This window comes from Schistocerca cancellata, chromosome 4, assembly GCF_023864275.1.
Source record: "Schistocerca cancellata isolate TAMUIC-IGC-003103 chromosome 4, iqSchCanc2.1, whole genome shotgun sequence".
Taxonomy (NCBI): domain Eukaryota; kingdom Metazoa; phylum Arthropoda; class Insecta; order Orthoptera; family Acrididae; genus Schistocerca; species Schistocerca cancellata.
In genome coordinates this window covers 64,153,875-64,167,200 of record NC_064629.1, presented here as the reverse complement: position 1 = coordinate 64,167,200, position 13,326 = coordinate 64,153,875, and the positions used below count along the sequence as shown (strand labels likewise).

The following is a 13,326-nucleotide window of genomic DNA, read 5'->3' as shown; positions in this document are numbered from 1 at the left end:
TCAGCAAACAGAAATATTTTAGAGTTACCCATAATACTAGAGGCCATATCATTTATATAAATAAGGAACAGGAGTGGCCCCAATACTGATACCTGGTGCACCCCCCCCCCCCCCCCCCCCCAATTTGACCATACCCCACTCAGACCCCACATCACAGCCAGTCTCAACACTGTGAATAATGACCTTTTGCTGTCTGTCTTTGCTACAGTAAGAGGTGAACCAATTGTGAGCTACTCCCCGTATTCCATATTCCATATATATTGTGTATTGATATATTAGATAATTCGCCTGTAGCCTGATGTCTACGTTCCATTTAATTTTTTCAAGTCTTTACATACGCAAGTATGTGGAATTGTGTTTTATCCATCTCATGACGTACATTTGTAATCGGTCATCACTATCACTATTATATAACGTGTGTTGTCAATATTCCCTAAAGCCAAATTTGGGCACATGGTTTGTTATGTTGTGGCTATGTATGCCCCTCCTCTTCTGTATGATACTACCATTACTGACATACTAGGCTCCTAATTAAGCACTGTATTGAAACAGGCTGAGTGACATTTCAACCCATCTCTAAACACTAATGTAGCTTGTTTCAATTTTACAGGAACGATTTCCAATATGTTTATGATATAACTCATGTTTTTTTATGTACATTTCATTAAGTGTATGCAGTGAATATGATACTTTGTAACATTAGGGTTCTTAGTGTTTTCTACCTTCTATTGTAACATCGATGTTTGTAGATAGTAACTTCGTTTTCTGTCTACATACGAAACTGTACCAAAGATGTTCACTGAAGAGAGTCCCGTCCTCTATATTAACAACTTACTTGTCATCGAGATATTTTTACAGCATACAACAAAAATACTTTTTAAAGATCTTTGACCAACTCCTCAATATTTTGTACAATGTAATACTTATAGTACTGGTCTTCTCTTTAGTTCTGCTCTGTGTTCCCTTAGTATTAGTATGTCTGCTTCTAAAACTCTCGTGTTGTATATTGATGTTCATGACATGCTCTACAAATTATTTAAGTAAGGACAATGTAATGTGGTGACTTAAACCGTTTTAACCCTGTAAATATTCATGTATATTTTGCACTTCTTTCAAAGAGAACTGTTTCCATTTCCTGTATACCACATATAATTATTTGTATCTTTGGACAGTATCTGTGAAGATGGTCCATGACTAAAACCGATTGATATTTGGGTTTAAAATTAAAAAAGCTGATGCTCAGACATGCAATTTATACACACTAGAAATAGATTTTGCTAAAGCAGAACTAACAGCATTTTGGTGAAAGATTGCTGATGAGTGTCCATTGTTATCAGAAAAATGCATTAAGAATACTGATTACATCCATTACAATTTTGTAGATGTGAAAGTGGATTTGCAACTGTGGTAACACTGAAAACAAAAGCAAAGAATCAGTTGAACTATAAACACAATTTATGATGCAAATTACCTTTGAGTTAACCATATGTAAAATGATTGTTATAAATTAGCAGTACTAACTGTCTCATTGATTTTCATTCTTTTTTTCTTTAACAAAACACCTACAGAAACATGACAGATTTATTTGTTGGACTGTTAGGGAAATATTATGTATTTTCCTGTAATTTTAAAAATAGGAGTTTTCATTTTCTTTTGTCAACTGTAATGTTTAGTTTGACATTCATATTAAGACCATTGGCTCATGCATGATGTGGTGTTTCCTACGTTCTGTGTGTGTAAACTCTGTTACATTGTGGTAATTCTTGACATTCATTTCTCAGATACGTGTAAAACTTTGTGTAATTTTGCACAGGAGATGACACAGTAAATAACTAATATTCTAGCCGAATCAGTGTTTGAGAGTCAGTGCCATGATTAAATCACTGATATGTGATAAATATAGTCACTTCTAGCTATTGATCAGATTCCTTTTTTAAGTTTCAGTATCGTTCGAAACAATGCTGGCCACAGATATTACAAGACCGCAAGAATCAACAATTTAATGAGACAAGTGAACTGTGTCTTCACTATGCAGTGTAAATGTGCTAGTTAATATTATTGGAAACTTTCATTTAATAATGTTGCTGCCTATAACTGTCCACGTAACTGTTTCATATTAATTATTTCTTCTTTTCAACTAAATCACTTCCATTAAGACTTGAAAAATTAATTATCTGTCCATTTATTTTCACAGGTTGCCACAGGTCATAGCTTTGTCAAATAAAATCCTACATTTTCTTCTTTTTAAATATATTTTCATAGATCAGAACTTTTCCAGTACAATAACAGAGTGACCCACAAGCACACAATGAACAAGAACAGGGAGAGAGAGAAACAAAGGGTTACATCACTATTTATAAGAAAAGGAAAGCAAAAAAGTCACTTCTTTAGCTTCCATAGCCTCTAGGTCTTTGAAATTAAATTGTTCCAATAATAATAATATATATTAAATATTTGTTAAAATATATGAACTAATTATTTTTATTGTTAACACTTTGCCGTCCGGCGACACCACAGTGGTGTTGTGTGCATAGTATCGCTCAGTGGCCAGCGACACTACAGTGGTGTCGTGAACATAGTATTGCACTGTGGCCGGCGACAGCACTTTAGTATCTTTTTCATTGTGTTGGTGTTTTGTTCATGTAACAATAAGTTACACATGTCAATAAGTTTTTAGGTTTTGTAAGTACTTGTGCTCTTTCATCATTGCAGACAAAAGAGATGATACAATTATTTAAGATGAATGCGTGAACGTCTTGTCTTATGTTCTGGATGACTTGGTTGATTGGGAAGAAGACATTGGATATCAAAATAATGAAAGTGAAGCAGAATCGTCAGAAGATAGTGAAATATGTGCAAGAAGAATTCGGCGAATGCTATGGTTTCCAACTGATTCAAATGAATCAGACGAAGAAGACAGACAATAATTTACTGAGGACCAATAATAAATTTGGAGGATCTCCGAGTCCACACATATTTCCCAAAGTTACACAGAGCCTTGTGGATATTGTAGAATTATATATTGGGTTTGATCTGTTTGAATATATTAGCAATGAAACCAACAAGTCAGAAACCAAAAACCAACAGTCAAAATTGCAATAGAAGGAAACTGAATTAAAAAAATGCCAAATTTGTCAACGTTATGGGACCTGAATTTAGAAAATGGTTTGGGCTTGCTATCCTTATGGGAACTGTAAAAAAAAGCAAGGCTCGATGATTATTGGTCAACAAATCCGTTGATAGACACACCAATATTTCGCAAAACGATGTCCCGCAACCGATTCAGACAAATATGATCAATTTTACATTTTTCAGACAACAACAATAAACCGGATAATGCCGACCGGCTTTTGAAAGTGCAATGCGTAATGGATTATTTGTACGGGATACATTTCCTCATTCAAGATATATTCCGGCCCTTGACAACCTTTAGCAAAAACAGTGATGGAACTATTAAGACCTTCTTATAGAAAGTGGCATCACCTCTACATGGATAATTATTATAACAGTGTAGGAATTGCAGAGAAGTTACTTGAAAAGAAAATTCGAGTTTGTGGAACGATACAACAAAATAGAGGATTTCTGGAAAAATTAAAGCGTACAAAAGTCAATGTGTTTGAAGCTTTTCATCAATGTAAAGGTGACAAGCAGCTGGCGACAAACCAAGTAATCCGAATTAGCGCTGCCGGCGCCAAGCGAATAAATTTGTATGAGATGTGTGGACAGCAAAGTGTTAAAATGTTATGACTTTGGACCGTGTAAGAGTAGTTACAAAGATCTGAATTTAACATCCCATTGACTTTGACGCATATGTCAGTCATTCGTGGTAATGTTCTCAGAAAGGTTGGGAACCATTGTGCTACATCATTGGAGGTGGGGTGCGTGATAATGAGGTATGAGAGGAAGCTGGGTGACGAACATCCTCAACTGAAGTCCAACTTCCAGCACATGATTTTTTATGGTACTAGTAACACTTGGGATGTGATCTTGTCCTTGTCCAAATATATGTTACGATTGCTGTAAAATGAGCAGTGGCTGATTATTTGGTGTAGTAGTCTGGGTATGGATCTGTACGATACTGCTGTCTGAAACCAGGATGATATGTCTGCACGGTTTTCTTGGACCATGGTCCCAACATTCATACATCGCTAACACTTCCTGTCCAGTGTGCTGGGCAATTCTTTTGGAGGATCAATCGGCTGTATAGACCCCAAATAGGAACGTGGTGAAACTCAGTTAGTTGCGCAAATAGCGTTTGGTGACACTACTCTACCATGTTCGTAATGTTTATTATACCCGTACAGACCAAGTTCAGCAATAAAAACACAAATGTTGTGGGTTCAGGTTTTTCATGCTCGGTACTTGCTTCCTGTTCTTTCCACACAGTACTTTGATTCATTACCTGTACATCTACATCTACATGATTACTCTGCAAGTCACTCTTAAGTACTTTTCTGGCAGTATGTTCATAGGACCACTTACAGACTCTTTCTTAACTGTTCCATTCTTGAATAGCATGTAGGAAGAATGAACATGTAAATCTTTCCATGCAAGCTCTGATTTCTCTTATTGTATCATGATAGTCATTTCTCCCTATGTAGGTGGGAGTCAACAAAATATTTTCACTTTTGGAGAAGAAAACTGGAGATTGAAATTTTATGAAAAGATCTCACCACAGTGAAAAATGCTTTAATATTGCCACCCACGACTTGCTTACTATATCTGCCTGTTATTGCTCCGTACAAATATGGTATTTCAACATCATGTTTTAATATTTTCATGAGAGATTTTTGTATTAATCACCACCACCACCACCAAGACTGTTATCAGCTTGAATAGTAGTGATAAAATGGGATTCAGATATTTCTGATGAGTTTCATTTATGCCCATGCTTCTTCACTCTTTCTATGATGATTTACAGTTTCAGTGTACATCAGGTTTGATGCTTTAGTGAACGATATGAAGTAACAAAAGATTATTCATCTTTAAGAAACCCCTTTGTGAATGAAAGTGATACAGCTCATAAAAAAGGGTTTTTGACATGTGGCTTATGACATATTTGAATAATTTAAGTATGTGCTTCTATAATGTCCAAGAGTGACTGTTGATTAATAACAGCTTTTCAGTGTTTAACCAACATGAGTTGTGAATAAAAACTTCGTATTTAATCAGCACAGCTGCCTTTATTCATAGGTGATAGAAACTGGTTGCCATAGACAATAATCATCTTCATTGTATAGGTAAAGGTTAAAGTCATCATGTTTCCTCGACATTTTTATGTAAACATAAATAAGTTATTGAGAAACCACTGTGAAAGAAAGATAAAAATATAGTTTTTTCATAGATGTTCCTTGTAAATTATATTTATCTTGATTAATTTGCTGCTGGGATAACAAAGTTTTTGTTTGTATGCTGCAAACAAATTAAGCAGAATTTGTAATCTGTTAAGTTCAAGCATTTCTATGTTGTGCAGTGGTATAATTAGACAGAGTTTTGGTACAATTACATACAATAAACTGTGGATAAAGTAATGAAATCTGTGAAAGTAAGTTAGGCCTGTTCAGAAAGTAAGTGTACTAGATTTTTACATTTCTCTAGGAAAGGTGTAGTAGAAAAAAATTGTAGTATATTGTTGATACACTTGTTGACTATTTTTCCACATAATTGCCATCCTGTGCAGTGCATGTGGTGAGCCATTGCAAAGCTTCTTTATACCCTCCCTGAAGAACTCTCCCGCTGTCTTCTTCCTCCATTTCAGAACCTCTTTGAGGACTTACTTGTCACTTGAAAATTTAATTCCATTCATGCGTGCCTTTAGAGAGGTGAAAAGATGGTGATCTAAAGGTGCCAAGTCAGTAGAATACTGGGGATGGTTCAAAATATCCCAACCATGTGAGTCCAAGAGTGCCTTGGTGGCTAAGGTTGTGTGAGGACAGGCATTGTTGTGCAACAAGCACACTTCTTTTATCAGCATTCTCCTCCTTTTGTGTACTCCTTTTGAGTTTTTGTTAGGGTCTCACAATATAGTTGTGCATTGATGATCTTGCCCTGAGTCACAAATTTGACCAAAATGATGTCTTTTTGGTCCCAAAACACTGAGGCCATGACTTTTTTGCCCATAATTGTGGTTTTGAATTTTTTAACATATGGGGAATTTGTGCGACACCACTGTTACGGCTGTCTTTTTCTCTCAGGCATGTAATGAGCCACCCACATTACATCCCCAGTCACAATAGAGCTCAGGAAATCCTCACCTTCTATTTCCAGTCACTCAAGAAACTTGCTGGCACTATTATGACACGATTTTTCTTGTGCTGCTCTGTCAGCTGTTTTGGGACCCATCTTGCACACGGTTTCTGGTATTCCAGTATTTTTGTTGAGTGTCTCATATAAGAGAGTTACAGTGAGTTGTGGAAACATCACAGAAATTTCTTCCAAAGTAAACTGGCGGTCTTCCGAAAAGTTACCTCAATTTTTTCCACCAACTCATCAGTCAGAGTGGAAGGTCTTCCACTCCTCTGTCCTCCATGAACTTGGCTTGCACTTCGCAGTATTTCTTACCAATGTCTTTCACACAAGTGGTCACTACAATGTGAGTTTATGTACTACTGTTTGTGTCCTTGCAATGCTCGCTCCAGTCCCCCCTCCCCCTCCACCACTAAGTGTTGTGAGCCCTCAGAAAAACGTAAAACCACAGCCTGTTACAGTCACAGTACACTTACTTTCTCAACATGCCTCGCACCTTGAGTCTGCAAGACTTTGGTATAAGGGGCGGTCAAAAAGTTTTTATAGGAGGGCATTGTTGCAGTGTATTTGCAACACAGTGTAACTCCTATGTACCGACATGTAGGGAAGGGATTAGTGTGGCACTCGTGTCTTTCCAACATGGTCCATACAGGACCAACATGCTGTTGTTATTTTCTTGGATACCAAAGGACAAATGCTCATAGATGTCCATCAGAGAATAAACCGTATGTAGTGGGCAGCATGTCTGTTGAAAACCAGCATTGTGGAATGGTGTGCCAAGTTCCATACTGGTTGCAATTCGACACAAGACGATCTGGAAGGCCAGCCTCATCCATTACAGACTTGAGCATCTGCCCTAAAGTCCTGATCTCTCCCCATGTGATTAATACACCTTCTGTCCTTTAAAAAAGGCCTTGAAGGGTCAATGATTCCTGTCGGAATGGGGATGTGCAGCAGGCAGTTACAGACTTCCTCACTCAGCAAGACATGGTGTTTTACCAAACAAGTATCTTCAATCTGGTATGTAAATGGGATGATTGCCTCAGTGCTCATGGCAGTTTTGCCATATTGGCTGACAGATTCTGGACTGTATGGCCTTCGAACTGAAACTTTTTCATTGCCCCCTTATAGGTTGCATTCACTAATACTTGTTATCTGAAAACCCTCATTGTGCTTATAGTTTTTCTACTTAATTAATGCAAATCAAGTAACACTGTCCTGCATATATTGAAGGTCTCAGCTAACTCAGCTACTGCAAGACAGAGTTTCCAATGAGGCCTTTAAACTGCTGCCTTTACTTGGTCGGATAGAGAGCTAGCTCAAACTCTGTGGATTGTTGAAGTCTTTAACTCCACATCCTGTGGCATAGTTAGTAGGCTGTGTTTCTTGAAGTTGTTGTGTCATTATTCACTCAGTGATTATGCTTTCACTGTCTCATACTACTTCTGCTTGGTCACCTCCTTTTTTAATTTTTTAAAATTCACCAATATGTCAAATATGGGGTGGTTATAATTAAAGTGCAGCTACTCATGGAGATCCTTTGTGGGCTATAATTATGGTATGGCATTGAAACTTAGTAGATACGCTAATGCATTAATGCAGCACTGATATACACTGGGGGAAAAAAAAACACTGGAAGAAAAAATTATTTCCAGTTTTGGCCATCAGGTGCAAATCTAGTGCTGTATACTGTTTGTTTGATGGTATGATGTCCACATTGTCATTTGACAAGCCATAACATGAGCGAACAGTATGGCTGTCGAGAAGAGAGTCCTTGCGCTTTTAGTTCAACATTGTGTTCAACATTGCACCTTTCTCACTTTTTTGACATTTTCTGCCTATGTCCCATTCCTAATCTATAACATATGAAAACATTTCTGTACGTCGTTTTTGCATTCACAGTGCTAGATTTGCACCTGGTGACGAAAATTGGAACTGATTTTTCCCAGCTAAATGTGATTAGCTGCTCTTTTGTTGTAATCACCCAGTATGAATGTGGCTTAAGAGGGTGTTCTCACTTGGAAAACAAATTACAGAGATAGCATTATGGATGGCTTGTCATTATGCCAAATTTGGTACAGGGTCTGTTGTGTTGTTGATATGGTTAAAATATATTAACTTTTTTTGTTAGTGAATGTGAAAGAACTGTGAGGTGTCTTCCCCTGGATGGGCACCACAACCTCAAAAAATTTAAAGAACATCATTTCTGCCAGGCTGTTCACCTAAATGAATACTTCATTAAGCACAAAAACTAATAGGCAGGTGAAAATGTCACTCTGCATTGGGAGGTATTTTATGCTAAATGAGGAACTAACACTTTCAGCAGTTTAATTCATGCCGTATATTTCATGTCACTTTCTTGCTAATGTTGCAGTGAAAATCATAATCAAGGGTGACAGAAATGTTGGCAAAACGTGCCTTTTCAAACGACTTCAAGGCCTTAAATTTGTAGAGGAATATATCCCTACAGAAGAAATTCAGGTAAGGTTGCTTTTAATATGTTCATCTATCTGTTAATGCTGGTGTCGGAAAGTAATGACAACTATTTAGCATCTGTTATTTCATGACGAGCTGTATGCTGAATCTTGAAAGTATCTGAGAAATATGAATAATGCTGGTCCTTCTGTTTCTCGTGGCAAATTTCATGATAAAATAATGCATGGGTGTACAGCTGGTTGTTGATGTTCAAAAGGAAGAATACTTCAGTGCCTGATCTTATCACCTTCATCAGGTGTTGATAGGTTTACCATCTCAAAGCTCAGGGGGCACTTATATCCTCACCCCACCTGTCCTCCCTGGTAATATCTCAGCAGTCCACGCTCAAAGTTATGGCAGCATGTTGACTGCCATAGCACTCAGAGCTCTGTCTGTGGTTTACTCCCTGCAGCATGTGTTGGTTTAGTGGCAACAACATTTAAATTAATCCCAAGAGTCAGTCTTGTATTCTTGTTCAAAGTCTTATTCTTTAACTTAATTAAAATAAATACGAAGTCCAACAGTTTGCTGATCTTGTAGCAAGCATCATGGTTGATTATTTGGTTCCTGGTTCGTATCTCGATAAACTGATTGATGACGCAGTCAGAGAAATGTGATGTTGGAGCCAGGAGTCTGGTGTATTTATACTCCATGTCACATCTATCTAATAGACAGTTGTCTGTGACTGCTGACTTGTTGGGGTGCATTAAACGAATACATCATTGAAGTACTGTACTTGGCACTGTTCTTTGACAGTGTGTATTGTTTGTCTGATGTACAATTTGCCACAATAGCAGATAATTTGATACACCCTGGCCTGGGAAGTGGAAGACTGTCTTTGATATTCCCCAGTAATGCATGTGTCTTAGTAGATGAAATCCATTGTTATTGTGGTGTTTCCAAAGGAATTGTCCTATTTTTCCTGGTGGAGCCCTAGTTTATGGCACATACAGATATAAAACATCATATTAAGACTCTGTTGAACCCTTTATTAAGGTCCAAGCATTACTGGGTTGTCAAGGATGATCTTACACTTTGCAAGGACTGGGAGTATCAAATTCCCTGCTAATGTGGCAAATCATACATCCAACACATACTACACAACGACGAAGACTGCTGCTGAGAACGTCACTTGCAAACTCATTTAATGCAGCCCAAGTCAATAGTTGCGCAATATTGCTTGTCAGAAATACATGGCATGAAGTTCAGTTGCATCATCAAGCTATATATTGAAATATGACCCAGGAAGCAATTAATCAACTGTGGTGCTGGCTATAACCTTAGTAAAGCTTTGGATTTCATACTTGGTTTAATTTGTAAAAAGAACAAGCCTTGTAGCAAACTTAGGGAACCACCTCCTGGGATTGATGGAGCATTGCATCATCAAGCTATATATTGAAATATGACCCAGGAAGCAATTAATCAACTGTGGTGCTGGCTATAACCTTAGTAAAGCTTTGGATTTCATACTTGGTTTAATTTGTAAAAAGAACAAGCCTTGTAGCAAACCTAGGGAACCACCTCCTGGGATTGATGGAGCAGAGGTCAGCATGCTGGAGCATTTATGAGAGGAGACCAGGGATGGGACATCAGGCAGAAGGTGTGGGGTACGAGTTTAAAGGCATCTCCAGAGCTTTTGATGGACAGTTTATCAGGATACTGAATAATGGTAACAGGATTGATCACTGAAATAATGTGTACTGGCAGTACACCCCTGAATTATTTTATCGTAAATAATGTTGTTTCGTGTACCCACACATATGAGATCTGTATGTTTGAGTGTGGCACTAATGAACTGACATTACTCAACAAATCTACATGTAAGAACATTGACTATAGCATGTGGAAGTGTGCCAGAAAATGTATAATGTTTAATTCTTTTTAAACAGCTCAATAATAAAAAGAAAGGGATAGACAGTTTAATAATTCTACAATGGAAGCTCCAGGTTGGAATATCAACAATATTAGGAAAAGGATAGACTGCTACTCACCATAAATATTGACACATAGTCACAGACACACACAATGAAAAGACTGTTACACATTTGGCTTTTGGCCAAAGCTTTCTTCAGATAGAAAAATATACACACATTCACACAAGCAGCACACCTCAAGCACACATGATTGCTATCGCCAGCAGCTCAGACCAGAATGCTACTGTAATGGAGAAAAAAAGCAGCAGTCTGTTGTGGGGCAGGGAATGGGGAGGGATAGCAGAAGAGCACAGCCTGACAGAGTGTGGAGGGGCTAGATGGAGGCATGACAAGACTGCCTGGTGCAGCATCGGAAGGCTGTGGGGCAGGAAGATGGAAGGAAAGGGGGGGGGGGGACAGAGGAACAGTGAGAGGGAAAGACAAGTGGATGCATTTGCAGAGGGTGGCACACAATGAGGCAAGGGGTTGGGTTTGGGAGTGGCATAGGAATGAACTAGGATGTTGTGGTAGTTGGGTGGGTGATGGAACATCACTTTAGAATGGGTAGGAAGTATCTTGGGTAGGCTGTCCCTCATTTCAGGGTATTATGATAGGTAACCAAAGCCCTCATGAGGGATGTGGTTCAGCTGTTCCAGCTGAAGGAGGTATTAGGTGATGAAAGGGGGCAACCTGTTGTAGACAGTTCATGGGAGTGGTGGGTGGATTGGGGGTGAGTGAGGAAATGGCACAGGAGATCTGTTTCCGGGTGTCTACGGCCCGGGACAACCGGGAAATCCGGGAAAAACCCGGGAATTTTTTCATCCGGGAGAAAACTGGGAAAAACCCGGGAATTTTTCGGAATTCCGGAAATTTTTCATTGTTTTAGCTTTCAGTTAAATTTTTGTGATTTTGACTGCAGAATTGATTCTCTAGCAAAGAATGTTATTGTATCCTGCTACTGGAGAATGATACTGCAGCAAGAAAATATAAAGGAGAGGGGAAAAAAATAAAACTTTAGTGGCAAAGGAAATGTGCAATTTACAACAACAAAACACCGTGCACACACAAGCGTCTGCAAATAGCAAAAATATGTCAAAGGCCGTAGGGCGCAGACTGTAATTCTTCGTAACAATAAACTGCTTACTATGAGCATGACATCACAACTGTTCACATTAGTTTCGTTTGACCAATTGCCAGCGGTCTGTTGCGCATGCGCATTTGACTCGCGTATAAGCAGTACCTTCTCCCGCTTTCCGCTACTTGAAGTTTGGCTGTTAGCTGTATCGATAGTTGCAGCAAGCAGCCAGATGCAAACGAGAAAAAATTTTCTCCCGCACCCTAGCTGCCAGATTCACTCTTGCACAGAGTTGTAGTGGGGAGGGGGTTAACCTCCACGTGACCCGTGTTTACGTTAAGTGATTTCGCTGCTTCTCTTCGTGTACAGCTCCCACATCAAATGAAAACAAAACGGATATCAGGTGAATTAAAATACATTCACATAATTACGGAGGGCAAAAATATTAATTTCAGTTTTCTGATTTTATTTTATTTCCAAGTTTGTAGCAGTCAAACATTAATCGCCTTGCAGAACAGTGAAGTTAATTTTGCAAGTTTGCTAAAGAAATTTGGCTTTATTAATCTTTCCGCTGAGGCAGTCATTTTATTTGAAACGAAGTGTTTCATTCTACAGTATTGCCTAGTTCCAACTGTTCGCTGAATTTCAAGTGCACGTTATCATCTTCTGCCATACATGGCATTATGCCATAATAAAGAACCAAAAATGAGATCGTAGAGTACTGGTACTCTAAGAAAATTTACATCCCAAAAACCACACTGAAAAGCTTAATATCAGATGGGACCTACTTCATTGTGAATCTGGAAAAAGCCAATTTGCACTCAAGCCAAATTATGCATTTTAGTATAGTTTACGAAATTCCGATGCTCTTTGGAGTACCCTCTGATGACCTGTTTCTTTTATGCTGTAATGTAAGCTCTGTTAGTACTTTATACACACGAACATGCGGGCTTCCTACACCAATACAGTTGCACACGCACAATAATGCCTGTTTTTGGTTCAAATGGCTCTGAGCACTATGGGACTCAACATCTTAGGTCATAAGTCCCCTAGAACTTAAACCTAACTAACCTAAGGACATCACATACACCCATGCCCAAGGCAGGATTCGAACCTGCGACCGTAGCAGTCCCGCGGTTCCGGACTGCAGCGCCAGAACCGCTAGACCACTGCGGCCGGCGCAATGCCTGTTTTTCTGGTGCTCTCTGGCAACTGGTAAATCGAACCTATTTCTAACGGTCTCTAGATAGTATTGCGAACGGTGGTTAGAAAAACGTTACTTTCAAAGTAAATTTCTGAATTATGTTACGTGTGAGAAAGTGGGATGGATATCTAAATTACAGAGCGTTCGTAACTGAACAGTTTGAGGACCAGCCACTTACAAGAATTTCGAGCCGAGACATTTATGTCAGAATTTTAAATTGACTGGCACATTTGTGTGATGTATCTCAAAATGTAACACACGCTCGTGGCTTGAGATATGACTCGCTTACTAAAGGACATCGCAATCTCGGTTTCAACGCTCCGGAAACTAACGCGTTGTGTTTGGTGCAATTCGAATTTATACTTTCGTAATACGAAAATATGCAGCGTATATGTTGCTGCAAATCAAAGGTC

General features: G+C 38.6%; 1 protein-coding gene across 2 annotated transcripts in view; it reads left to right on the top strand.

Annotated features, from left to right (window-relative positions):
• LOC126183359 (rab-like protein 6) overlaps positions 1–13,326 on the top strand; it is a 190,875-nt gene that overhangs the window by 42,427 nt on the left and 135,122 nt on the right. For both annotated transcript variants that reach the window (XM_049925276.1, XM_049925277.1), the window contains exon 3: positions 8,621–8,727. In XM_049925276.1, coding sequence (XP_049781233.1) covers positions 8,621–8,727 — 107 coding nt within the window. The remainder of the gene's footprint in view (positions 1–8,620; positions 8,728–13,326) is intronic.